The 27,498-nt window shown below is 39.1% G+C and overlaps 1 protein-coding gene across 1 annotated transcript in view; it reads left to right on the top strand.

Annotated features, from left to right (window-relative positions):
* Positions 1-12,518: 12,518 nt before the first annotated feature.
* The window catches only part of CCDC126 (coiled-coil domain containing 126), a 32,641-nt gene continuing 17,661 nt past the window's right edge, over positions 12,519-27,498 (top strand). The window contains exon 1 of the mRNA XM_006832211.1: positions 12,519-12,756. Coding sequence (XP_006832274.1) covers positions 12,519-12,756 — 238 coding nt within the window. The remainder of the gene's footprint in view (positions 12,757-27,498) is intronic.

Genomic DNA, 27,498 nt, shown 5'->3' with positions numbered 1-27,498 from the left:
TAACATAGTGAATGGATCGAATTTCAAGGACTCCTCTACTTCAGTCTTTCAATGGTAAAGCCTTTTTGGATCTTTTTTTTTTTTTTTAATTTAAAATTGTTTTGCTGTTGTTGTTGAGAATGTACACAACAAAACATACACCAGTTCAGCACCTTGAAAATGTACTGTTCAGTGATATTGATCACATTCTTTGAGCCATGTTAACCATTTTTACCCTAATTTTCTGGGGGTTTCCTCTCCAATAACATAAACTCACTGTTCCCTAAGGTTCCTATCTAATCTTTTGAGTTACTGCTGTCGATTTTATCCCATATAGTTAGTTGTTTTTTTTTTTTTAACATTTTATTGTGAATCTAGTGGAGGTTTACAGAGCAGATCGTCAGTTTTGCATTCAGCAAGATTGCAATCCCCTCAGAGTAACTTTCTTATCTCACTTTCTCTCTCTGATTCTTGTTTCTGTGCCTCCTTCTTTTCCAATCCTTCTGAATTTTGTAGTTAGGTAAATGATGCCCTTTTGATTTTAAGTGGTTGACCATTTTATGGTGTGTGTACCTCACTAGTATTGGTGTCTGAATTATGTACCTATATGATGCTTGGCTGAAAATTGAGCCACGAGAATAAGTTCAGTTCTATACCTGAAGGATTACCAAATGCCATAGCTACCAGTGTATGTTGTTGTTAAGTGCTGTCGAGTTGGGTCCAACTCATAGTGAGCCAGTAAAAGGTTTCTGAGGGGCAGCTGGTGAGCTTGAACTGCCGACCTTGCTGTTCAAACTGATCTTGTAGACTAGTGCATTAACCCACAGTGCCACACCAGGACACCAGTATATAGCTAGTTCTTGAAAGAGCATAATGCTCAAGTCAGACCTTTTTGCTAGTTAAGCTAAGTTTTCAGAATAATTTAGGGGATGTTTTTGGTTTATGTTTGAAAGATGATCTCAGTGTGATAATTTCATAAATGTCTGGAGTACATGAGAATTTAAAATTCTGTTCTGAATTCCCCTTTGATCTAGATTCTTCTGTGGAAATCTTTGATCAAAATGTTCAGTAATGGTATCTGGGCACTATCTAGTTCTTCAGGTCTCATGACAAAGGAGGCCATTGTTCACAGAAGCAGTTAGTCACACTTTCCATATCTTCCTATTCCCGACTTTCTAACTTCCTCTGTTGTTCCAGATAAATAGAGACTAACTGCTCCTTGGGTGGCTGCCTGCGCTTTTTAAGACCCCAGGTACTATGCAACAAAACAAGGAGGTAGAACGGAGGCACAAAACATGTTATTATGCCAATTTATTGGGATGTCCCATGAAATTCTAACTCTAGACCTTGGAGGTTTTTTCCAAGTAGAAAAAAAATTGACGTAACATTCTCTTAATTATGGAAGTGTCTTGGATATTTGGTTCAGGTGGTATAGTTCTCCCAAGCAACCTTGAGGAAAGGGATACACTTGAAAGAAGAAATACAAAGCAGCTGGAAATGGGAATCCCACCACTAGTTCTTCCCGCTGTCCTGAGATGCTCAGGCAGGCTTTCTTTTCATTTTTAACATGCTCTCCCTCTCTACTAGGTCACTTTTCTTTTATTCATAGCCTGTTTATTATGCATACTTCTTCATAACTTTAGCTTGTCAGTTATCTAACCCAACTTGATTGTTTTGTTAATGGCTTTCTTTTCTTTTCAAATTGCCAGCTCCTTGTTTCTCTTGGCCTTTAATTAATTAATTAATTAATATCTATCTGGGAAGCTCACTGGCTCTTTAGGATAAGCACTGGACTGCAAGCCACAAGGTCGGTGGTCCACCATCTACGGGAGAAAGATGTGGCTTTCTGTACCCACAGAGATTTATTCTTGGAAACCCTATACAGGGTCACTATGAGTTGGAACTGACTCGATGGCACTTAACAACAACTATGTATCTGTCTACCTTTCTATCTAGGGAGCTCTAGTAGCGTAGTGCTTACGAATCGGGCTGCGAACCTTAAGGCCAGCAGTTCGAAACTACCAGCGGCTCCACGGGAGAAAGATGAGGTGTTCTGCTCCCGTAAAGATTTACAGCCTCGGAAACCCTGTACAGGGTTGCTATGGGTCGGAACCGACTCGATGGCACTTAACAACAACAACAACAACACCTTTCTATCTAATCTATCCCCTTCATCCAAGTTAACACCTGTCTACACTCCAGCCAATGACCTACCCTCTCACCCTTCCAACCCTGTTGTTGTGGTTGTTAAGTTCCATCAAGTTGATTCCAGCTCATAGTGACCCTGGATAGGGTTTCTGAGATGCTGCTCGTGGGTTTGAACTGCTGACCTTGTGGTTAGCAGTTCACTGTTTATCCTCAGTGCACATCAGGACTCCCACCTCTGATAACCATCAAAGAATTTATCTTTCAGTGTAAAAACTTTGTTTTGACTTTTTACAATAGTGGTCTATATACAATATTTGTATTTTTGTGACTGACTTATTATACTCATTATACTGACCACTGGACACAGTTGCTATCTACTGTCTGGTGGACTGAAAAAGCAAGAGAAGCAGTTAGTCACACTATAACAGCAGAAGAAAATATTAGAGAAAAAAAAATCAAGCAATAGCAAGAAAAAAAAATAAAGTAACTGATCTGGAAATAAGTTTGTGCTGTATCAGATGGTAAGGAGCTCTGCTAGCGTAGTGATTACGAATCGGGCTGTGAACCTCAAGGTTAGCAGTTAGAAACTACCAGCTGTTCCATGGGAGAAAGATGAGGCTTTCTGCTCCCATAAAGGTTTACACCGTTGGAAACCCTGTACAGGGTCATGGCATTGTGGGTTAATGAGCCAGACTGCAAAGTCGTTTGAATTGCCAGGTTGGTGGTTCAAGCTCATCAGTTACTCCTTGGAGACCCTGTACAGGGTCGCTATGGGTCGGAATTGACTCGACGGCATGTAACAACAACAACAACAACAACGTATCACATGGTGGTTGAAGTCAGGGTCCTTGCTCCCAGAAGAAACTCTTTCGAAGTCCAGGGTGCAGCTGGTTTTGGAAGGAGTTCTTGCCTGCTAGGGGTGGCCAGGGATCTGGCACTATGTTCTGCTGGTCGGATGAGACAGAGTTCATGTGCCTCCATACATACGGGTGGTGTACCCAACACCCAACCCACAAAGGGTGCTGCAGCTCTGACCTCAGGTAGAGCTGAGGTTATGTAGGAAGAAGTGTTATTGGCTGCTGGGTGCGTGAGGGTGGAGGCAAGATGGCCGTGCCATGTTTGGCTAGCCTACAGTTTACTAGTTTGTCTCCTTTCTTGCTGCTCCGGAATAGCTTCTCCTCCTAGTTCATACTCAATCCACCTCTTTATCCTTTCTTCTGAAGTTCAGGGCTCCTCCAGGATTATCATCCATGTCTGATTCATTTGGTCTCTTGTGTCTGTTGTGGAGTCTGTGTAGGGTGTCTGCCTAGTCCACCATCCTGGCCTGCCTTTCTGGGAAGTCTTTGACAAGTGATCCAATGCTAGTCTGCTGAACTGTGGAAGAGGATTCGGGGTTATATAACACAAAAGACCAAGGTTGTGGGCAGGTGAAGCGCTATAATTGAGATACTTTCTTGTTAAGTGATTTCAAGTTGGTTTCTACTTATAGCAACTGTGTGTAGGGTTTCCAAGGAGTGGCTGGTGGATTTGAACCATTGACCTTGTGATTTGCAGTCCAGTGCTTATCCTATAACACCACATAATGTTTTCTACTGCATAATGTATTTTAGATTAAATTTTCTCAAGTACTGCAAAATGAGAACCATATAAATTGGAGTCTATAAAGCAGGTCAGTTTTCCATTCAACAATTCATATACATTTTGCTAAATCTTATTAATTTGTAATCCCTACTATGTAACATTTATCCCATTTCTTCCCTGTGTTTCCTGTTTACATTCCTCCTCCTTTTCTAATCCTTTTTAAACATATTTCTTGAGTAAATGCTGCCCGTTTGATCACAAATGGTTGATTATTATAAGGTCTGCATACCTCACTAGTGTTATTGATTCTTTTATAAATCTGTCTGTTTGTTGGCTGAAAATTGAGCCGTAAGGGTGAGTTCTGTTCCAGACCTGACAGTGGCTAAGGGTCCTAGTCTTTAGAGTTCCACAAGTCTATTTCATGAGTAAGTCTGGCCTTTTTTATGGCTGTGAGTTTTCCTCTGGCTTTTCCTGGCACCTTCTAACATGATTTCCATCCAGAGCAGTTGGTCATGGTAGCTGGGCATCATCTAGTTCTTCTAGTCTTAAATTTGTGGAGACTGATATTCACATGGTCCATTAAGCTAATTGTTTCCGTGCATCTTCGATTTTTATCATGCTGTTGTTAGAGTATCAAAATATCTTTTTTTTTTCTTTATAACTTTTTATTGTGAATTGAGTGAATATTTATAGACAGGATCTATCAGTTTACAGTCAATGAATCAATCATACACTTTGCTTTGTCTCAATGATGGCAAACCCCTCCATGCAACAGGAGTTAATCCACTTCCTCCCAGTGGTTACCTATTTCCATCTCACCCATATTCCCATCCATTCTTAACTTTGTCCTTAGGTAAATGTTGCCGTTTTGATTTTGAATGAATGAATGGTGAACATACTTTACTAGTGTTGTTATATGTTATGTTGTTGTTGTTGTTAAGTGCCGTCGAGTCAATTCTGACTCATAGTGACCCTGTAGAGGGTTTCCAAGGAGCAGCTGGTGAACTTGAACCACTGACCTTGCAGTTTAAATGACTTTGCAGTCTGGCACATTAACCCACAGTGCCACACTAGGACTCCGTTATATGTTATATACTCCACTACCCTTCACATCGTGGCCCAATTTTCAGCCATGCAATAGATAGTTATATGGGGGGTTATATGTTATATGTCCCCCCATGTAACTGTCTACTGCGTGGCTGAAAATTGGGTCACGATCTGAAGGGTAGTGGAGTACTATAGTCTCGAGTTCCTCCAGTCTCTTTCTGACCAGTAAGCCCGTTTTTTGTTTTGTTTTACTCTACATTTCCCCCTACTCTTTGTGGGACCTTCTAATATGATCACTTTCAGAGCAGTTGGTTGTGGTAGCTGAGTACCATCTAGTTCTTCTAGTCTCAGAGTCATAGAGACTGATGTTAATCTCTTCCATTAGTCCATTTGGACTAATTGATTCTAAGCATTTTCAATTCCCATCACTCTTCTTTCTTCTACACATGGAGAGACTAATAGTTGCACCTGATTCTTGTGGGCTGTGTTGTACCAGTTGACCTTAGGATTCCCTGAGATTATGCTCTTGAGCCCCTGGTCCAGTGACTCATTCTCTTAAGATGTTTGAGAAACATAAGTACTATCAGTAGAAATATTGTTAAATTTTCTTACGTTGCTGTTAAGTGCTATCCAGTCAGTTTCAACTCATAGTGACACTGTATAGGGTTTCTAAGGAATAGCTGGTGGGTTTGAACTGACAACCATGTTGTTGGCAGTCCAGTGTTTATAGCACAGTGATTTAAGTAGTATACCTTTGTCTCTAACATTTTATATTTTATCTTTGCCTAATTTTACTCTTTTTGTCTATCTTTATACTCTTCAGTGTGGTTGTCTTCTTCCTCTTCCAAATATGCCATTTAACATAACCTGTTATCTTAAGATGCATGAGGTGGGCTTCAGAAGTTTGTGGAAAAATTCCATTATCTTTTTAATTCCATTTTTCTATGAATTTTTTGTAGCCCCCTTGTATATTCTAGCTGGAGGTTAATTTAGTGTCTTTCCAGGCAGTTTACATTTTAAAATCATGGTCTAATTATGGAGTGGATGTCTATGACTTCATTAGTTCCCCTTCCCTATCCCCCAACCCCCAAAAAACAAAAACAAATTAGCCCTAGGCAATAAGTGTAGTGGTTACGATTCAGGCTGCAAACCTTAAGGTCAGCAGTTCGAAACTACCAGCTGTTCTGTGGGAGAAAGATGAAGCTTTCTGCTCTTGTAAAGATTTACAGCCTCGGAAATCCTGTACAGGGTCGTTATGAGTCAGAATCAACTCCACGGCACGTAACCACCATCACCAATATTATGCAGAGACAATATTTTAGGAATGAACTTTTTCTCTTGAAATTACATTCCATGGCCAATTCTGTGGAGGACTTAGCTTCTCTGCTTACTAGTTGCTGTTATTTATTGCTGTTGGCAGTTACTTTCGCTCTAGTGGTAATACTGCAGACATCAGAGCACTGAATAAATGCAAAAAAGGGATTTGAAGGAGAGAATTTAAAGAAAGCTTAACAACTATCCAAATAACAACCACCTCAATGTTTTTATAAAAATACAAGGAAGACTGGCAGTGTGAAATGCAGTGCTTATTAAACTTTTTTTTTAACTGCAACCCACAGCAAGAGATTTTTTAATGTCAAGATTCCATAAGCACACCTGTGCCAATGTATGCAACACACACACATCTGAAACAAGTTTACTAAAACAAAAATCTGAGGTGTATGTAGTCTGCTCTCATGGTTTCTATTTGATTTTGTTTTTTAAAGTGCTAGTTAGTAGAGAACAGTTGCTGGAAAAGGAGATCATGTTTGGTAAGGTGGAGGGTCAGAGAAAAAGAGGAAGACCTCCAGTGGGATGGATTGGCAAAGTGGCAGCATCAATGGGCTCAAGCATGGCAACAATTGTGCGGTTGGCCCAGGATCGGGCAGTTGTGCTATGAATCCGTATTGATTCGATGGCGCCGAACAACAACAACACAAAGTTGCAACCTATTAAGTTGTTTTTCATTCCCTGCTTTTGAAATACACTAGAGTTCTGGACTGAGAGGTTGGATACCTAATTGCCCTCCATTTGTTCAATATTGTATAGTCATTAATCCTCTTTTGTGCTTTACTTTATCTTTAAAATGGATTGTTCTAGTTTAAATATTCATTCATCCTTGTCTTTACTTTTTTCTAGTAATAATGTTGGATTAATATATTTTCCTCCAGGCCCCTGTTAATAAGAAATGGCTGAAAAATTGCATAAGTATCCAGTTGTTTACATGGTGTGCTGTTAGGCACGAGGCATAATAGAACTTTGAACAGCCCCTTTTTTGTAAATGTGAGTGGAGAAGGAAGGCCAGTAATAAGTATAAAAATTAAGAAAAAATATTTTTCTCATGTTGTTTCTCTGCTATTATGTTCCTAAACAAAGAATATTTCAGAGTTTGAGAAACTCTACTTAAAATGCTTAATAGTAGTTTCAACACCTTGCACGTTGTTTCCTGGCTTTTATTCCATAACCCATCTTCTCACTGCCCTCTTCATATTAGGAAACACCAATATTTTTCACGGTTCCTGTATGTTGTTGTTAAGTGCTGTCAAGTCGATTCCGACCCATAGCGACCTTGTATAGGGTTTCCGAGGAGCAGCGGGTGGACTTGAACTGCAGACCTTGCAGTTCAAATGGCTTTGCAGTCTGGTGCATTAACCCACAGTGCCACACCAGGACTCCATATTATGTGTATAAACACAGAAGAGCTACCAGTCTTCTAAGAAAGGGTAACTGGGAGCTTTCTTTGCTTGTGAGTTTGCTTCTGCTAGCTCTGGATAATTTCTTCTGACCTGGCCATTCCATCCTGAGGATTGGGATCCTTCTTGTTCTCATTGGTTTCTTCTTAAGGAGAATAGGAATAAGAAATTTATTGCCTGCTTCCAAGATTTTGGTCAGAAAAGAATGCTAAAGGTTTTTGTTGGAAGGAAGTTTGAACCAGACTGTATGTATCCATTCTCCTCAGTTCAAAGGTTAGTTACTTCCTCAGAGGACCTTCCTTGACCCCACACCTCATGTAGACTTCCCTAGTCATTTTGATCTCACATTACCTTATTTATTTTCTTCATAGAACTTATTCTATGCAGAAGTTCGCTTGTTTGCTTGTTTATTGTCCCACTCGAACTAAAGCATAAACAATCCTATCTATTCTTTTTCACCATCCTGTTTCAGTGCGTAGCCAAGTTTCTTCTGGCACTTATACAGTCGATCCTTGAACAGCAGGGTTTGAACTACCTGGACCTGCTCAGATGCGGATTTTTGTATTCTGTGGCTATTGTGGTGAACTCAGGTGCTGTGCATGTAATGCTAATCAGCTTCACCTGAGCAGTTTATTTGTCCAGTTAGTGTGGATGAAAGGATGAAGGGCTAGGGGTTACTGGAGAGGTGATGAGCGTCCATCGGCATTTTTAAGTGAATAAGGATAGATGGATGGATGGATAACTGCTGTTGGGTCTGTCGTTGGAACAAATTGTACTCATCGTGGTTTAGTAAATACTGTGAATGAATGAGTGAACAAGTTAATGAGCAAGCCTAGTCCTGTCATTCTTACAATGAAACTACATGTAGCAAAGGTTATGTCTGAGTCTGGGCTTGTCTGTATCTCTCCCTCCTGAGGTTTGTTGTTTTATTTTCTCTGGAAAGCTGTTCTTCTCAGTGTGCTGCCAATCATGATGAAGGCCTCTACCTTCAAAGGACCTTGCAGTTTTCTTTGTTTTATGTTTTAAAAAATTCTAGTCTGTATAAAAACCTAATATCAATGATTTCTTAAATCCTTCTTGAAGTGAGTTTGTAATACTTTGATAAGACTTATTTGAAATCTTAATTTGCCAACATGATACTTTTATGAATAATATAAGTTCCACATCTTCAGGAGTTTAGAATCATGGCCCTAAATTTCTATTACTATTTTTTGGTTACTTTTTTTAAATGAGAGGGCGAACAGAGCTTCATTCAGTATTACTATTTATTCAGTATTTACAAACCTAATCTTTCCAATTGGAGGTAAGGAAGTGATGTGGTATAGAGAAAAACCTAGACAGTGAGTCACAAACTGTACAGTTTCTGCCACCACTAACTAGTCTCATTTTAGTCAAAGACATGAATATCTCTGGGCTTTGGTTTTTTCATTGGAAATGTGAGCCAATTACATTAGATTTCTTCTCAGATTCTTCTAACCCAGAAATGGATAATTGATGACACTTTTATTTTACTTCCAAATTTCCATCCTCTTCCCCTTCCGAAAAAAAATTTCAAGCAGGTCATGCTGTTGCTTGGAAGCTAAGGGTCAGTCAGAGTTATGTTGAAAAGTAAACCATAAGGCATCACTCAGTGGCTGCTGCTTGTTTCCTACACCTGGGGTGGGGGTGTGGGGTGTGACAGAGGTGCAGGGCATGTTATTAAGGGACCTGGCAGTTGATCAAGGAGACAAGGCTTACACATATGATTGTGTGATATGAGGTGTAAAGTCAGTTGGTGTAATGTTCTGTGGGAGTTAGATGATGAGAATGTAGGCTAGAATAAGATAATGAGTTTTGAAATCTTTCTGCTAGGGTAACTTCAAGCATAGACCCTTGTTTCCTTTTGGGATATTTGGAAGGTGAACTGTTCTCGTGAACAATATGTTGTTCTGTGTTGTGCTGTATGATAATATTGGACTGCTAACCTCGGCAGTTCAAACTCACCAGCCACTCCTCAGAAACCCTACTTGGTTGCTATAAGTTGGAAGCCACCCGAAAGTGCTTAGCAACAACCACCACAAGGTAGAATTCTGCTGTGGCTCTGTAGGATAAGCAAGTGCTGGACTGATAACCATACGGTTGGCAGTTCAAACGTACCAGTCACTCCTTGAAAACCCTATACAGGGTCACTATGAATCAGAACCAACTCTGTGGCACTCAACAACAACAACAAGAATTCTTCGGTGATTAATACCAATTAAATAGTTCTTGTTATCCACAAATTCTGAGTAGAAACATTTCCAAGCCTACAACCTCTCTGAGAACTGTCTCTAACTGACTGAGAGGTTATAAGGAAACATGCTTGGACAATAGAAATCTCTAAGTGGTAATGAGACAGAGGGCTTGGGTGACCATGAGTCAGAATTGACTCCCTGACAACTAAACAGCAACCACATGAGACAGTGAGAAGACTGGCTTGATGGGGGCTCATGGGAAATAAATATGGTTGGTATGGACTGCATTATGGAGGGCAATGAGAACTTTTAAATTTGGGTCTGGTGAAACTTCTGTATATTAACTTGAAATATTCAAATTATCAAGAATTAGTGGTTATTGTTTAATAAAGATTAATATTTACTGAGTAGTATGAAGTGTTGTTTAATCACCACTAAGTTTTATCTTAGGAGCTCTGGTAGCGTAGTGGTTACGAATCGGGCTGTGAACCTTAAGGTCAGCGGTTCGAAACTACCAGCCGCTCCGTGGGAGAAAGATGAGGCTTTCTACTCCCATAAAGATTTACACCCTCGGAAACCCTGTACAGGGTCGCTATGGGTCGGAACCGTCTCGACGGCACTTAACAACAACAACAACAAGATTTTATCTTGAGGATGGAGGTAGGGTAGAGGATGGGAATGCTACTATTTGAAAAGGTGACATTTGAGCTAAGTACTAAAGGATGAAAACAAACAAGCCACAGGAAGCACTTTCAAACAGGGAAGTTGTTGTTAAGCGCTGTGGAGTCAGTGGTAGCGTAGTGGTTACGAATCTGGCTGCAAACCGCAAGGTCAGCATTTCGAAACCACCAGCTGTTCCGTGGGAGTAAGATGAGGCATTCTGCTCCCGTAAAGATTTACAGCCTTGAAAACCCTGTACAGGGTCGCTATGAGTCGGAACCGACTCCACGGCACACAACAACAACAACAACATAGGGTTTCTAATGAGAAGCTGGTGAGTTTGAACCGCTGACCTTGTTTATCCTACAGTGCCACATGAGGACTCCAAAACAGGGAAGTAGTAGATGTATAAAGAAAATCCCCTAAGGTCAGAAAGAATTGGCTAGTGTTTCTGTAGTGCAGGGAACAAAGAGGGGAGTGGGTGGTATGAGATCAGGACAGAGAGAGATGAGTCAGCCAAGCCCAACCCAATGCTGTCATATCCATTCCACTTCATCCTGACCCTATAGAACAGGGTAGAACTGCCCCATAGGGTTCCAAGACTGTAAATCTTTATGGAAGCAGACTGCCACATCCTTCTCCTTTGGAATGGCTTGTGGATTTGAACCACTGGCCTTTTGGTTAGCATCCAAGCGCTTTAACCACTGTGCCATGCCTAGAAAACCCTGCGGGACAGTTCTACTCACATGAAGGTGGTGATGAGTCAGAATTGACTTGATAGCACACAGTGATGATGAACAGTTTAAAAAGGAAGAATAAATTGGAGATGTTGTTATTAACTGCTGTCAAGTTGGTTCCAACCCATAGTGACCCTGTATAGGGTTTCCTTGGAGTAGCTGGTGAGCTTGAACCACTGACCTTGTGGTTGAAACTGACCTTGCAGTCTAGTGCATTAACAACCCACAACACCATACCAGGACTCCTCTACAGAGGATAAAGGCTGTGAATCTTTGTGGGAACAGACAGCTTCATTTTTCTCCCTCAGTCACTGGTGAGTTTGAACCACTGACCTGGCAATTAGCATCCCAATGCTTGACCCTCAGTGCCACCAGAGGTCCTTATCTAGTAGTTAAAAGTTCTTAATGATTATTTTTTTTAAGTTAAGAAATAATCCTTGTGAGATGTCCTTTTGATGCCAGTATGTTGTAGCCTCAGTAGATTTTTGTTCCATTGATGGAATCAGAGGGTTACCTTTGCTCCACACTTTGGTGAGGATTCATTTATACATTTTATCCTCCAGGTCTTTGTGGATTCCATGATTGTCATCATTTCTCTTTTTGAATTGTAGAAATACATACTTACATCATTTAAATTTTGTAATTATAATGTTGGAAATGTAGAAAAATGTTTTGACCTGTTTTAGCACTTGTTGTCAGATGTTTACTATGGTTAGCTTACTTTCATAAGGTGTAAACCTCGAAATTAAAACTTATTTTTTTCTTAGAGTTATCTACTTCTCACTAAGTAATGTCTTATACTGACATTTTTAAACATTGATACATTTAATTTGTATTATGGGAATTCAGGCAGGTGTTCTGATTTTATTTTGTGTTTAACCTTTCCTCATTTCTAACGTTATTTTGGTGCCTACTCTTTCTTTCTTTTTTTAGAGGAATAACTTTAGAATGGCATGTCTTTGGACAGACTGAGATCTTCTGCAAATCTTGATCTATGTCTCTGGTTTTAGTTATAAACAAGAATATGCCATTTGTAGAGTTCTCTGATTATGGTATATTTTTTCAGATATTTCCAACAAATTGATATTTATTTCTAGTTTAAATTTTTTGAAGAGCTTTGTAAATGAAACTGATAAAAGACCTGAAGGCTTACTTACTGGTAGAGAAAGTTGTCAAAGAAGGTGACCTTTGTAGAATCTCTTCTTAAACCTATCCTTCTGTTACATTACTGATGTAGATAAAGACTAATTGCCTTTTTCTCTTCTTGGTTTTACAGAGTTTATTAAGAGCTGGAGACAACTGCTTAAGATGAAGGATACAAAATATTAGAGGAAGAATTTTTTTCTTTTCAAAAGATTTGGCTGTTTGGTGACTTGTATCTTGCAACCACTTTTCAATCAAGTCTGTTCACTTCATCAGAAATGCTTTTTACAATTGCAAGAAAAAACATGTCTCAGAAACTGAGTTTGCTGCTGCTTATATTTGGACTCATTTGGGGATTGATGTTACTGCATTATACTTTTCAGCAACCAAGACATCAAAGCAGTGTCAAGTTACGTGAACAAATACTAGATTTAAGCAAGAGATATGTTAAAGCCCTAGCAGAGGAAAACAAGAACACAGTGGATGTGGAGAACGGTGCTTCCATGGCAGGCTATGGTAAGATAAATGTGGAAGGAGTGTAGTCTTCCCCAACCTGTATTCCTATTTAAAGATAGTCATGGGAATTGAATTCACTACCTAATGCATAGATCTTTACAAAGTAATTTTTTCTTGATTTTTTTTTTATTATGAAAATTTAAACATACTGAAAAATACAAATAGTATGATAAGTACCCACATGTGATATCCATAACCTAGATTTAACAAGAATTGAGTTTCATGGTGTGTTTTATCTGCTTTTTTGAATAATACTTATTTAAAGTATAGGTTTGTGACATCTCACTTTTAGAAATTTCTGTATATATGAGGGACTTCAAAAAGTTCATAGAAAAATAGGATTAAAAGATAATGGAGTTATTCTGCAAACTTTTTGAAGTCCTTGAGTATCTCTTATAAAAAGTTTATAAAAAGTTAAAAACTTTTTTATCTTTTCATTTCATTTTTTCTACGAACTTTTTGAAGCCTCCTCAAATTGGCTCGATATAAACCATGCATTGTATCGAAAAACCAAACCAAACCCACTGTGGTTGAGTTGACTCCAACTCATAACGACCCTAAAGGTCAGAGTGGAACTGTTCCATAGGATTTACAAGACCCCAGATCCTTATGGAAGCTGACTACCGCATCTTTCTCCCATAGAGTTGCTAGCGAGTTCTCAAACTACCACCGTTTTGGTTACCAGCTGAGCACTTTAATCACTGTGCCATCAGGGCGCCTTTTTAATTGTATGTTGTTGTTGTTAAGTTGAACAGATTCTGATTTATAGTGACCCTGTATAGGGTTTCTGAGGAGTGGCTGTTGAATTTGAACCGCCGACCTTGTGATCCAGTGCTTATCTATCTGCACCACACCAGGACTCCATTTGTAGAACATCTGTTAATTCCTAAAAAGCAGCATTTGCTGATCTCTCCAGTAGTGTCTATTCTCATTCTCCCTTTCATACCCTGGGCTCCTGCTGTTTTAAATTCCTCATACATACCATGTTTTGTTTTGCCTTTAAGATTTAAAAAAAGTGAGAGAGAGAAAGAACATGCTTTTCTGTTTGGAATACTGTGTGTATGTGAGCTTGTGGGCATTTTCCTATTTCAGTGTTTCGGGTTTTTTTATTCTGAGTTACATATGCATGTATTTAAAGCATCAAAATGTTGTTATGGAGCTTTTAAGGAAAAAAAGTACAGTTATTCCTAGTCTCAGTATTCCTCAAATTTCCTATTATTCCTCACAGTTGTCCATGTTAAATAGCTGATTTATTGATTTCCTGCATACCTCAGAAGACATCCTATATGAGCTATTTCTTGAATTTTTTTCAATTTTAGGAGCTATCTGTTAATACAAGGTGAGCGCAGCTTTCATACCCCAAAATACATTTGCCCACCCACAGGCCACCTTTACCCACATAACGTTCTCATCAGAATTTTTGTTAAAATAGTCTTTACGGTGTGTGCATTATTATGACTTCACTAATAGTATTCATTGCTGAGCCATGTAGTACATTTGAATTACTTTTCCTTTCTGTACGATTTTCTTTTTCCCCATAAAATGAGTAAGTGTCTGTTTTTGTTTCTTTTCTTAGTGTTGTACTTCAGTTCTCCCACAGTTGTTTGACTATTCTAGTGTATTCAGACGCATATAGTGAGCAAGCAATGTAGTGAGTAACTAACTAGGAGGTGGGGGTCAACTCTCACCAAGGTCTCCATTGTCCTTGGTTCCAGCCTCTTCTTTCCCTCAGCACTCCCTCTCTCTTTGCAGAGTTTAGATGTTCACAGTAATGTCACACGGGACTCACAGATTTTGCTTTGCTATGTGGTTGATCAGAGTAAAAGGATACAGCACAGGCGTATAGTTTACAAACATGCAGGAAATACGGATGCACTTCAGGAGTGACTCAGGAGCAATATGAAGAGATGCTTGGGCAGGCTTGAAAAGGTCCTTGAAGAGAGTACTTGGGAAACCTTTCCTTCCAAGATTCTCTCCCTCAGGAAGCTTCAGCAAGCTTTAGTGTTTCAGGCTTTTATCAGCTTGTTATTGTTGTTAAGTGCCTTCAAGTTGGTTCCAACTCATAGCGATTCTATATGGAGTTTCCAAGGAGATGCTGGTGAATTTGGAGTGCCAACCTTGCTGTTCAAACCAACCTTGCAGTCCAGTGCATTACCCCCCAGCACTACTCTGGTACTCTTTTATCCGCTAGCCCATGCATTTAATATTGGTTACCAGGTGCTTACCTTGGCCCCTAGTTATTAAACCCTCAGGTTTGTATTAATTACCTCAGTAACTGGCCACTGCAGCCCAGTTGCTCCAAGGTTTATTTCACAGAGAACAGGGACAAAAGCCAAACTGCTTGAGGTAAAGTAACTCTTAGCCCCACAAGGGTATTTCATCACTTCCTTTATCGTGAAGAAATCTTTCCTAGAGCCTTCTGACCTTCTTTTGTCTGGACTGTTTGCTCTTTAGTCTTGCAGCAATCAACTGTTGTAGAGTCTCATTCCACTATTGTCCTGCTGCTTCCCTTTGCACCTTTTTTTGTGATGAAGCTCCTGTTTCCTAGGACCCTGTGGCTTTCTCTTAGTTACACCTTCTTTGTAGAGGTCAAACCACCTACTATGCTCCTGAGAAAGAGTTCAGGAAGTCAGTGTTTTGAATCCTTGCTTATCTGGAAAGGTCTTTTTTTCACCTGATCCTCATGCGTAATTAAAAGTTTAGGTTGGAACTAATTTTGGGTTGGAAATAACTTTTCCTCAGATTTTAAAGGCTTTGTTCTAATTTTTCTTGCTTCTAGCATTTTTTTGGAGAATCTAATGCTGTTGACAGTCTTGGTCCTTTCCTATGTGACTTATTTTCCCATAGCTTGTAAGACCTCTGCTGCACTGTGTTCTGAAATGTTTGATGGTGTGCCACCTGAGTGTACATCTCTTTCATGCATTATGGTAGGACTGCAGTGGGCCCTTTACATCTGCAAGCTTAGTGTCCTTCATTCGGGGAGATTTTCTTAAGTTATTTGTTTGATTACTTCCTCCCCATTTCTTAAATTCTCTCGTGAAATTCTGATATTTTGGCATTTGGGCCACTGAACTAGTCTTCTAATTTTATCTCCTTTAAATAAAAAAAACAGTCCATATTTTTGTTTTAATTCTTTAAAGAACTCCTCAGTTTTATTTCCAACCCTTTACAAAGTTTTTCATTCTATCTTTCATATTGAAATCTCTGAGATTATCAATGGTCATTTTTCCAGAGTGTTCCTTTTTAAATTTTATTTTTGGTGAAGATACACTCCTCAAAACATGCTGCCCATCAACTCTATCTACTGTTCACACACTGTTCAGTGACCTTGATTCTATTGTTCACAATGTGCCAACATATTTTTGCTATTTCTGCTTTAGTTTTACCTGCCCATGATTTACACTTCTCGGTAAGTGTTGTCAAGTCAGCTCCAACTTATAGTTTCCAAGTTGCAGTTGAACTGCTGACCCTGAGGTTAGCAATCTTGTGTTTATCCTACAGTGCCACACTAGGACTCTTATTTAGACTTAATGCCTCTTAAACTTTCTCATCTATACTGTTGTCCTTTTTATTTTATATATGAAATATATGGATTTCTGGTGTGGCGTTGCTGGTTAATGCAGTAAACTACAACATCGGGTGTGGCCGTTAAAGCGGGCAGTTCCAACTCACCAGCTGCTCCTTGGGAACTCTGTACAGGGTCACTATGAGTCGGATCCCGACTCAATGGCACTTAGCAACAAGCAAATCTATCTATCTATCTATCTATCTATCTATCTATCTATCTATACACACAGACACGTAAAAATATATGTATATGTATTGTTAAGTGCCATTGAGCTGGTTCTGACCCATAGCAACGCTGTATAGAGTGTCTGAGTAGCAGCTGGTGAGTTTGAACCATCAAGCTTGCAGTTCAAACTGACCTTGTAGTCTAGCGCATTACACTGCAGCGCCAAACTTAGGATTCCATGTACGTGTGTGTATATATAGTGGAGTGCAATATGTATTGATAATTACTGGCGATTGGATTGCAAAGGTTGGAAAAAAAGAGGAAGGATCAGTAGTTTGAAAATATAGCCTTGGTGATAGAAATGATGCTGGAGATCGCTTGATAGAATTCTGAAAGACCAATTTTTTGTTCATTTCAAATACCTTTTTAAAACAGTATAAAAGATGACTATACGCATGGACGTCACCAGATGGAATACACAGAAATCCAATTGACTACAACTGTGGAAAGAGACAGTGGGAAAAAAGCTCCATATCATCAGCCAAAACAAGGCCACGGGCAGATTGTGGAACAGACCATCAATTGCTCATATGCAAATTCAAACTAAAGCCGAAGAAAATGAAAACATGTACATGAGAGCCAAAATATAACCTTGAATATATCCAACCTGAATTTAGAGATCATCTCAAGAATAGATTTGATGCATTAGACACAAAAGATTGAAAACCAGAGAGTTGTGGGGTGACATCAAAAACATCATATAGGAAGAAAGCAAAAGTCATTAAGAAGACAAGAAAGAAGGAAAAGATCAAAGTGGATGTCAGAAAAGACTCTTAAACTTACTTTCCAGCATTATGATGCTAAAGCAGGTGGAAGAAATGAGGAAGTACAAGAGCTGATAGAAAATTTCAAAGGTCAGCTCAAGAATACAAAATCAAATGCTATAATGAAATGTGCAAGGACCTGGAGTTATAGAAAATCAAAGGGGAAGAATGTGCTTAGCATTTCTCAAGCTGAGAGAACTGAAGAAAACATTCAAGTCTCCACTTGCAGTATTGAAGGATTCTCTGGGCAAATTATTGAATGATGCAGAAAGCATCAAAAGAAGATGGAAGGAATACATAGAGTCACTGTACTAAAAAGAAATAGTCAATTCCTACCATTTCAGGAGGTAGCATATAATCAAGAGCCAATGATCCTCAAGGAAGAAGTCCAAAGCATATTGAAAGCACTGACAAAGAACCAAGGCACCAGGAATTGATGGTATACAAATTGAAATCTTTCAACAAAGTGAGGTGGCACTGAAGGCACTCACTGATCCATGCTAAGAAATTTGGAAGAAAACTACCTGGCCAGCTGATTGGAAGAGATCGTTATATGTGTCCATTCCAAAAAGAGGTGACCCAATGGAACGTGGAAGTCATCGAACAGTATCATTGATATCCCATGCAAGCAAAGTTTACTAAAAGTAATACAGAAACGACTGCAACCATACATTGACAGAGAACTTCCAGAGGTTTAAGCCAGATTCAGAAGAGGACATGGAATGAGGGATATCATTGCTGACATCAGATGGATTTTGGCTGAAAGCAGAGAGTACCAGAAAGATGTTTACCTGTGCTTTATTGACTACACAAAGGCATTTGATTGTGTGTATCATGACAAGTTTTGGACAACATTGCAAAGTATGAGTATTCTGGAACACTGTACTCATAAAGAACCTGTACACAGACCAAGAGGCAGTTGTTTGTACAACTGTTTGTAAACCAAATAGTTTAAAATTAGGAAAGGTGTGCAACCTTTCTTTCACCGTACTTATTCACCTTGTATGCTGAGCAAATAATCTGAGAAGCTGGGTTATATGAAGAAAAACATGGCATCAGGATTGGAGGAAGACTCATTAACAACCTGTGATATGCAGATGATATAACCTGTTTGCTGAGAGTGAAGAGGACTTAAAATAGTTACTGATGAAGACCACAACCTTCAGTATGGATTGCACCTCAATTTAAAGAAAATAAAACTCCTAAAACAACATTCTTATCAATGGAGAATAGATTGACGTTGCCAAAGACTTCATTTTGCTTGGATCTACCATCAACACTCATGGAAGCAGCTGTCAAGGAACCAAACGACGTATTGCAATTAGGCAAATCTGCATAATACCTCTTTAAAGTGTTGAAGAGCAAAGATGTCACCTTGACCCAAGCCCTGGTATTTTCTTTCATTTTTTTAAAAGTTTTTGTTGTGAAATGAGTGATAGTTTACATGGGAGAACATTGGCTTTACATCATCGTTTCAGTGCAATGATTACAATTTCCTCTGTGCATCATCATTCAACGGTATTTGCTTCCATTCTTTCTTTTTTTGGAGGGGGGTAGCGGGGATGTACATAGAAACACTCAGGAATATATAATAATTTAAACAACCAAAGGGAACATTCTGCAAGCCTGCCTCCTGGCCACCAGCACCTAGTCCCTCTCTTCCCAGGAGTCCAGAGTCCTCATCTGCTCCCTCTCTCCACATCCTCATCTCTGCCTCCATCTCTGGTATCGCTGCTTTTCTGGATAGGGTCCTGCCCTCTGCGTGTGCTCTTTTTTGATGGTCCTAGGGTCCTCTGTTTCTGTGAGATTAACTACTCCCCCATTTTTGTTATGAAACTTCTATATTTACAGTTGTGACAGTCACAATTAGTCATGATAACAATTTCTCACTAATGAATTATAAGAATCTTATCCTCATCTCGACAAGATGAAACGATTCAGTGGGTACTCTACCTTCCCCCATACACTCTTAAACTAAACTCCCTCCTGAAAACTTGTAAGCCAGTCACTTTGTGCCTTTTTCGTCCCCTCATTTTAGGTAGCCTCTCATTTTAGTGTCTAAGTTGCCCGTTCCTATCTACCCTGTATACAGAGGGGATAGGGTTGATACTTGTGAAGATTCCTTCCCTCTCAGTTGGAATTTTGAGCTACTACATCCATAAGTATAGGTCAAGTTCATCAAACTGTAGCAATTCATACACGCTTTCTTTATAAAAAACATTAAAAAAAAAAATATCTTCCTCTAGTCACGTTCTGATCATGAAGCCATTAAGGCTCTGTCAAATGGGTACCATCTGCAAGTTTGGGCACTTTGCGTGTCTCACCTTACTTCATATCAGCTGGATGCTTCACTCTCAGCTCTAGCCCTCTGTGGCTATGTCCTTGCCAATGGGTTCAGGTGTCCCCAGGTCTTAGCATACTTTGGGCCAACCAGTCCTTCCTCTTCTCTCTCTCATCTCCAGTTCAACAGAAGTCTATGAAATGTGGTTGAACTCAGCTCATTTCTTCATTGCTACCTTTTCCCTCTTCCACTCACCAGTAGACCTACATGGTCTCCAGCAAGCTTACATGCCTGCTCATGTGTTCCCTCTGACTTTCAGTCTTAGAGGGAATTTGTCCTGAAGGAACTTTGATTGCTTGCCTTGATGGCTTTCTGGTGAACAACTTGCTTGTTCTTGTAGCAGCCAATCATACTGCCATTTTTGTTTTGGATTTTTCCTGCTGATCTTTCTTTGAAGATGTATCTTGTATTGCTCTCACTATTTCAGGCTGGGCTGCTTGTCCTTATAGTGGGAATGTCCCCCCTCAGAAGGTTCTGGATGGGGCTCAGAATTCCACCTAAGGTCCTATACACTGCAAAGTCTCCACAAGAAGCCTATTTCACTGTGCAAGTTGTAGAACCCCTTTTAGGTATTCCAATCAGTTATAGGCTGAAGACAGGTTTAGAAGCTTTCTTTAATTATGTCTTCTGATATTCCTTTCTATCCCATTCAAGTGTCTGTTTTACAATAGTAGCAAGGGAAACCAATTTTCATAAGTCAGTCAAGCATCTTAACATTATTTCCCCTTTTCAGACGATGCCTTGATGCCCGTATCACAGAGCCGTTATTCCAAGGTTGAACATACATCACTATTTACCTCCATTCCATTTAGCCCATGCAAACGTGATCATATTTTCAGTAACCTCATATGCATGTGAAAGTTGGACAGTGAATAAGGAAGTCCGTAGAAGAACTGATGCAGTTGATTGGGTTGGGTTTTTACATCTTTCTGATTATAAAAATGATTATTTAAGTATTCAAATATTGCAGAAATATACAACACAGATGAGAAAAATCATAGAGAACCTCAACAATTTTGTATATTGGGTCATTAAATTTTTTTTTTAATGGCTACTTAAGATAGTGGAGTCCTGGTGTAGTGCTATAAGATAAACACTGGAATGCAAGGTTGGTTAGAACTACACGGTTGGCAGAACTAAAAGATCTGGTAAAACTAGCCCAAGCAGGGCAGAGGCCAAGGAGCTGTAGTTCAGGGCTGAGAGACTGAGGACTAGAGAGAAGCATACCTGTGCATACTTCTGAGAAGAGGCTGATTGAAGAACTATATCCTGAGTGGTTTCTGGTCTTAGATTGCAGCCTATTTGTTACCTAATAATCATGAGTAGTGTTTGTCAGTTCTGTGTGACCCTTGCAGTGAATTATTGAACCCAGCAGAGAAGTAGAGTGTGCCAAGGGAGGGATGGTTGGTATCAGAATTGGTGAAAAAGTTGGAGGGTATAGGCATACCTGACCTCTCCCACTGCCTCATAGGAATCAGCTTAGGGTTGCTGATCTTGACCTTTCCTGTCTAAGTTAGAGGTCTGATACCTACGCCATACCTTGCCATTTTTAAACTGTATTTTGCAGATACATAGTATGTATACTTAATCCAAAATATTTTATTTTGAACAAAAGTAGGATTGTACTATACATACTGGTTTGCAACTAGCTTCTTTTCACTAAGTCGTTGTGAATAGTTTCCCATATTATTACATACACATCTGTCTCACAATTTTTAACACTCATTGAAATATTGCCCATTATACAGATAGGCATTTATTTAGCTTATTTTTCAATATTTTCTGGTTTTATTCAAAAACTGTTTGTTCATTTGTCACTTTTATTGTTTGGAAACATTTTTGGTGATCTGTTTCCAAAAAATCAGCCATTAAAAAACCTATGTGGAACACAGATCTATTCTTGACATATACAAGGAAGCTTCATAAAGTTTATAGGAAAATGGACTTAAAAGAGAATAGAGTTTGCCACAAAATTGCTGATGCCTCCTCATCTAGCGTCACCAGGAGTCAGAATTGACTTAATGGCACCTGGTTGGTTACCTACTATACAGCTAGTCAGTACCTAAATCAATCAAAATAGACTCCAGAAGTGTTTTAGGAAAGTTGCAGAAACAATTTGTGTATTATTATTTAAATGTTTAATAAAAACTTGTAACCACACCACCACCCACACAATCAGAAACCAAGGGCACCCAACACCACTGCCAGAAAATACTTGCTCTTCTACTCTAATGTCCCCAAAATTACCTTTAGGAAGACAACTGAGGTTAAAATGCATTTTAATCATTTAAAAAATATGTAAACTGCTAAATAAATAATGAAAACAATACCATAAACATTTTCATAAAATATCTTTTATAGTGGAAGAAAACCAGTTTAAAAAATGCCCTAAACCAGGGGCTTCTACTTCAGGGAAGATAAGAGACTCATCTTTTCCCTATTCCCATTCTACCCATCTTTCCTCTGTTCCTCCTATCTTAAGTTCAACTGAATGCCCTGGGCATTTTATATAAAGCAAACAAGAAAACTCTGGAAGGTGGAGAGAAGAAGGCAGATGACTAGGGATCTTGCCGGGGAGGGGCATATTTTCTGGTTGTTGTTGGTTTTTTTTTTGCTTCATGTATCCCAGTCCTGGTGTGGTGCTGTGGGTTAATGCTAAGGTTGGTTTAAATTGCAAGGTTGGTGGCTCAGCCACTCCTTGGAAACCCTATACAGGGTTGCTATGAGTTGGAACTGATTCGAGGGCACTTAACAACAACAACAACATCCCAGATTTGTGACTTAAAAACAAGGCAACAACTCAGAAATGTCAGTGGGTGCAGACAAAAAAGTTCCAACAGAAACTTGCTTTCTCTAGCCAAGAAAGTTACAGCCTAGTAAGACAGAAAACTTTAGGCAGTAATTGTTCTACTCCAGCCAAAACACCACAGAAGCCACACTACCCCTTACATAATCAGAGGCCAAAGGCAGCCAGCATCCCTGCCAGAGTGGTGTTAGAGAAAGCCAAGTAGGAGCCTGGACTTCCATCCCTACCATCCAGTAATGAGGACAAGTCCTCCCCTACTGTAGCAATGAAAATCACCTGGTGAACTATGCCTTACACATCCACATTGTAGTAATGAGACACTCTCATCCCACCCTTCAGAGGTGATGTCAGAAGAGGCCTATTGGAGATTAAGGACTTTTACCATTGCTCGGAGGTTGCCACCTCTGGTGAAGACCAACCACATGGACCTGAAACTCTCCCCTCTAACAGTAAGGAGGAGCCTCTCTCTCTCTCTGGGTGTCCACAGAGTGGAGAATTTGGGCTTTTACCGCCACAATAGTAACTCCCTTCCCGTGCCAGAATGTTTCAGAGAAAAGCATCTTATTTAAAACAGGAGACTTAAATAAGATCCAGAATCTCAAAATAGAATAAAAATATTCAGGTTTCAAACACAAATCACTTATCATGCCAAGAATCAGGAAGGTCACAAACTGAATGAAAAAAAAAAAGATGTTTAAATTATCTGACAAGATTTTAAAGCAACCAGAATAATATTGCTTCAATGACCAATTTCAAACACACTTGAAATAAATGGAAAAACAAAACTTAAGCAAAGAAATACAAAATCTGTACAAAATCTGTAGAAGAAATAGAATATGAGGGGCTTCAAAAAGTTCATGCAACAGTTTCATCATCTTCTATTTTGCCACTAACCTTTTGAAGCTCTATCATACATAAAGAAGAACCAAATGGAATTGTTTAAACTAAAATCATACAATAATTGAAATTAGAAACTCAATGAGATCAAGAGAGGAAAAAAGAATAATGAACTGGAAGATAGAGCAGTAATTACTCAATCCTGATAACTGAGAGAAAAGAGACTAAATTGAAAAACGGCCTCAGAGACCTGTGGGAATGTAACAGAAGCTCTACATTTATGCCGTTTTGGAAGGAGACAGTGATGGCAGAGCTGGAAAAGTACTAGAAATACTGCTTGTAAATGTAAATTTAGCAAGAGGCCTAGACCTCAGATTCAAGCAGTCAGGTGAATCCTATTGTAAGTGCTGTCAAGTAGGTTCTGACTTCTAGCAATCCTGTATTGATTTTGGAGGAACAGCTGGTGGGCTTGAATTGCTAACCTTGCAGTTAGCAGTCTAGTGCTTATCCTACAGCACCACACCAGGACTCCTAATCAGAATGAATTCAAAGAAATTAATGCCAAAGTATATCATAACGAAACTTCTGACAACTAAAGATTAAAGCAGCCAAAGAACACTGATACCTTACTTACAGGAGAAAAACCATTGAAGGGATAGCAGATTTCTCATCAGAAACCATGGAGATTGCAAGGAAGTGGCACAGTATTTTTCAAGTGCTGAAAGAAAATACCTGCCAACCCAGAATTATATACCCAGTGAAAAAATCCTTCAGGAATGAGAATAAATCAAGGTATTTTATTCTCAGATTAAAGAAAACAAGAAGAGGTTGTCACCAGTATTGTTATTAAGTGCCATTGAGTAGGTTCCAACTCATAGCTACATTGAATGGGGCTTCTGAGGAGTGGCTGGTGGGTTTAAATCTCCGACCTTTTAGATAGCAGTCTAGTGCTTACCCTACAGCATCACACCAGAACTTTATCAACAGCATACCTACTCTAACACATGGCTTAAGGTAATTCTCTAAGCAGAAAATTAACTAGGAAAGAATCTTGGAACATCAGGAAGGAATGGAAACATGGTGAATGAAAATAAGGGTATAGTCACTAGTTTGTTTGTTTGTTTTCCTCTATAATTTCCTAAATTTCTATGGTTGAAGCCAAAGTTATAGCACTGTCTGGTATGGGTCTAAGTGTATGTAGAGGAAATGTTTAGTGACATCAGGTAAAGGATAGCAAAGGGAAATAAGGTTTCTATAGTTCATTCAGATTGATAAAATGATGACACCAGCAGACTGTGATTAAGTTAAATAAAAGGACAAATAGAAAACAAAATGCAAATGGCATATGTTAAACTGTAAAAAAGTAAAAGTAATGTTAAAAGTACTATAAATGAAAATGATCTAAGTATATTAATTAAAAGAAATTAGTGATTGTAATTAAAAAACATGACCCAATTATGGCTGTGGACAAGAAATTCACATTGAATATGATGATATAGGCTGGCTGAAAATTAAAGAATGGGAAAAGATAGATCATCCAAACATTTAACTAAAGAAAGGCAGGACTGGTTTCATTAACATTAGATGAAGTAAATTTCAGAGCAAAGAAAATTACCAGAGAAAGATATTCTGTAATCATAAAAGAGTCATTCCACCCAGAATAAATCACATTCCTAAATGTGTATTTACCAGTCAACAGGGCTGCAAAATATGTGAAGCAAAACCTGATAGAATTGGAAGAATAAAGACAAATTCACAATTATAGTTGTGGACTTTAACACCTACCTTTCAGCAGCAGATAGAACTAGACAGAAACCAGCAAGGATTTAGGAGAGCTGAAGAACATAAACAACAGGATCAAATTTACATATACAGAGGTCTTTACCCAATAATAGAATATACATGTTTTTCAAGATCCCATGAAATATTCACCAAGACATATATACTGGGTGATACAAAAAAACCTCCACACATTTAAAAAAGAATTGAAATCATACAGAGTATGTTCTTCAACCACAAATGAATCAAACTAGAAATAACAGAGAAGAAGGAAAGTCTCCAAATGCATGAAGACTAAACAGCATACTGCTAAATAGTCTATGTGTCACAGAAGAAGTCTCAGGGGAAATGAAAAATATGTTGAACTGAGTGAAAATGACCGTAACAACTATCAAAAATTGTGGGACGTAGCTGAAGGAGTGTGGAGAAAGAAATGTAGAGCACTAAATGTATATATTAGGAAAGAGGAACATCTCAAACCCATAACCTAAGCGCCCACCTCAACAATCTGGGGGAAAAAAAAGTTAAAAGCAAGTAGATGGAAGGGAATGGTAAGAGGTTATCAATGAAACTGAAAGCAGAAAAGAGTTTGTTCTCTAACAGGTTAAAAAAAAAAGGCAATCTTAAGACTGAGTGGGGGAAAAAAAAGACACAAATTATCAATATCGGGAACAAAAAAATTGACAGCAGACAGCAAAAGGAAAATATGGAGTCCTGGTGTGGCATTGTAGGATAAGCACTGGACTGCTAACCATACGGTCGGCAGTTAAAATCCACCAGCTGTTCCTTGGAAACCTTCTACAGGGTCCCTATCGTCTGTCAGTTTGTCGTACTGTGGTGGCTTGTGAGTTGCTGGAAGCTATGCCATCAGTATTTTAAATACCAGCAGGGTTACCCATGGTGGACAGGTTTCAGATGAGCTTCCAGACAAAGACAGACTAGGAAGAAGGAATGACGAACTGCTTCCGAATATTTAGTCACTGAAAACCTTAATAGCAGAGAAACACTGTCAGATATAGTGCCGGAAAATGAGCCCCCCAGGTTGGAAGGCACTCAAAATACAACGGGAAAAGCTGCCTCCTCAAAGTAGAGTTGACCGTGATAACGTGAATGGAGTAAAGCCCGTGGGAGAAAAGCCCGCAGGACCTTCATTTGCAGATGGGTCACAACTCAAAATGAAGAGAAACAGCTGTAAGTATCCATTGAAAATTGGAACATGGAATGTACAAAGTATGAATCTGGTAAAATTGGAAGTTGTGAAAAATGAAATGGAACACATAAACATTGCTATCTTAGGCATTAGTGATCTGAAATGCACCAGGAATGGCCATTTTGAATCTGATGACCACATGGTTTACTACGCTGGCAGTGACAAATTGAAGAGGAATGGTGTTGCATTCATTGTCAGAAAGAACATATCCAAATCAGTCATGAGGTACAATGCTATCTGTGATAGGATAATAGCCATGCACCTACAGGGGATACCTGGTGTGGCACTGTGAGTTAATGCGTCAGACTGCAAAGCCATTTGAACTGCTAGGTCAGTGGTTCAAGCTCACCAGCTGCTCTTTGGAAACCCTATTCAGGGTCTCTATGGGTCGGAACTGACTCGACAGCACCTAACAACAATAACAACAGGGAAGCCCAGTTAATACCACTATTAATCAAATTTACACATCAACCACTAAAGCCAGTGAGGATGAAATAGAAGAATTCTACCAACAAGTTCTTCAATCTGAAATTGATCAAACATGCAATCAAGATGTATTGATCATTACTGGTGATTGGAATGCAAAAGTTAGGAGCAAAGAGGAAGGATCAGTAGTTGGAAAATACGGCCTTGGTGATAGAAATGATGCTGGAGAATGCACGATAGAATTCTGCAAAATCAATGATTTGTTCATTTCAAATACCTTCTTCAGACAGCATAAAAGATGACGATACACATGGACCCCGCCAGTTGGAATACATAGAAATCAAATTGACTACATCTGCAGAACGAGACAATGGAAAAGCTCCGTATCATCAGTCAAAGCAAGGCCAGGGGCAGACTGGAACAGACCATCAATTACTTATATGCAAATACAAACTGAAGCTGAAGAAAATGAAAACAAGTCCAGGAGAGCCAAAATATGACCTTGAATATATCCTATGTGAATTTAGAGATCATCTGAAGAACAGATTTGATACAGTAAACACTAAAGACCAAAACCCAGAAGAGTTGTGGGATGACTTCAAGAACATCATACATGAAGAAAGCAAAAAGTCATTGAGAAGACAAGAAAGAAGGAAAAGGTCAAAATGGATGTCAGAAGAGATACTGAAACTTGCTCTCTAGCATAGAGATCCTAAAGCAAATGGAAGAAATGAGGAGGTCCAAGAACTGAACAGAAAATTTCAAAGATCAGCTCGAGAAGATAAA

Source organism: Chrysochloris asiatica, unplaced genomic scaffold, assembly GCF_000296735.1.
Source record: "Chrysochloris asiatica unplaced genomic scaffold, ChrAsi1.0 scaffold00006, whole genome shotgun sequence".
Classification (NCBI taxonomy): Eukaryota; Metazoa; Chordata; class Mammalia; order Afrosoricida; family Chrysochloridae; genus Chrysochloris; species Chrysochloris asiatica.
The sequence above is the reverse complement of the archived record's forward strand: the minus strand, read 5'-3'. Positions and strand labels throughout refer to the sequence as shown.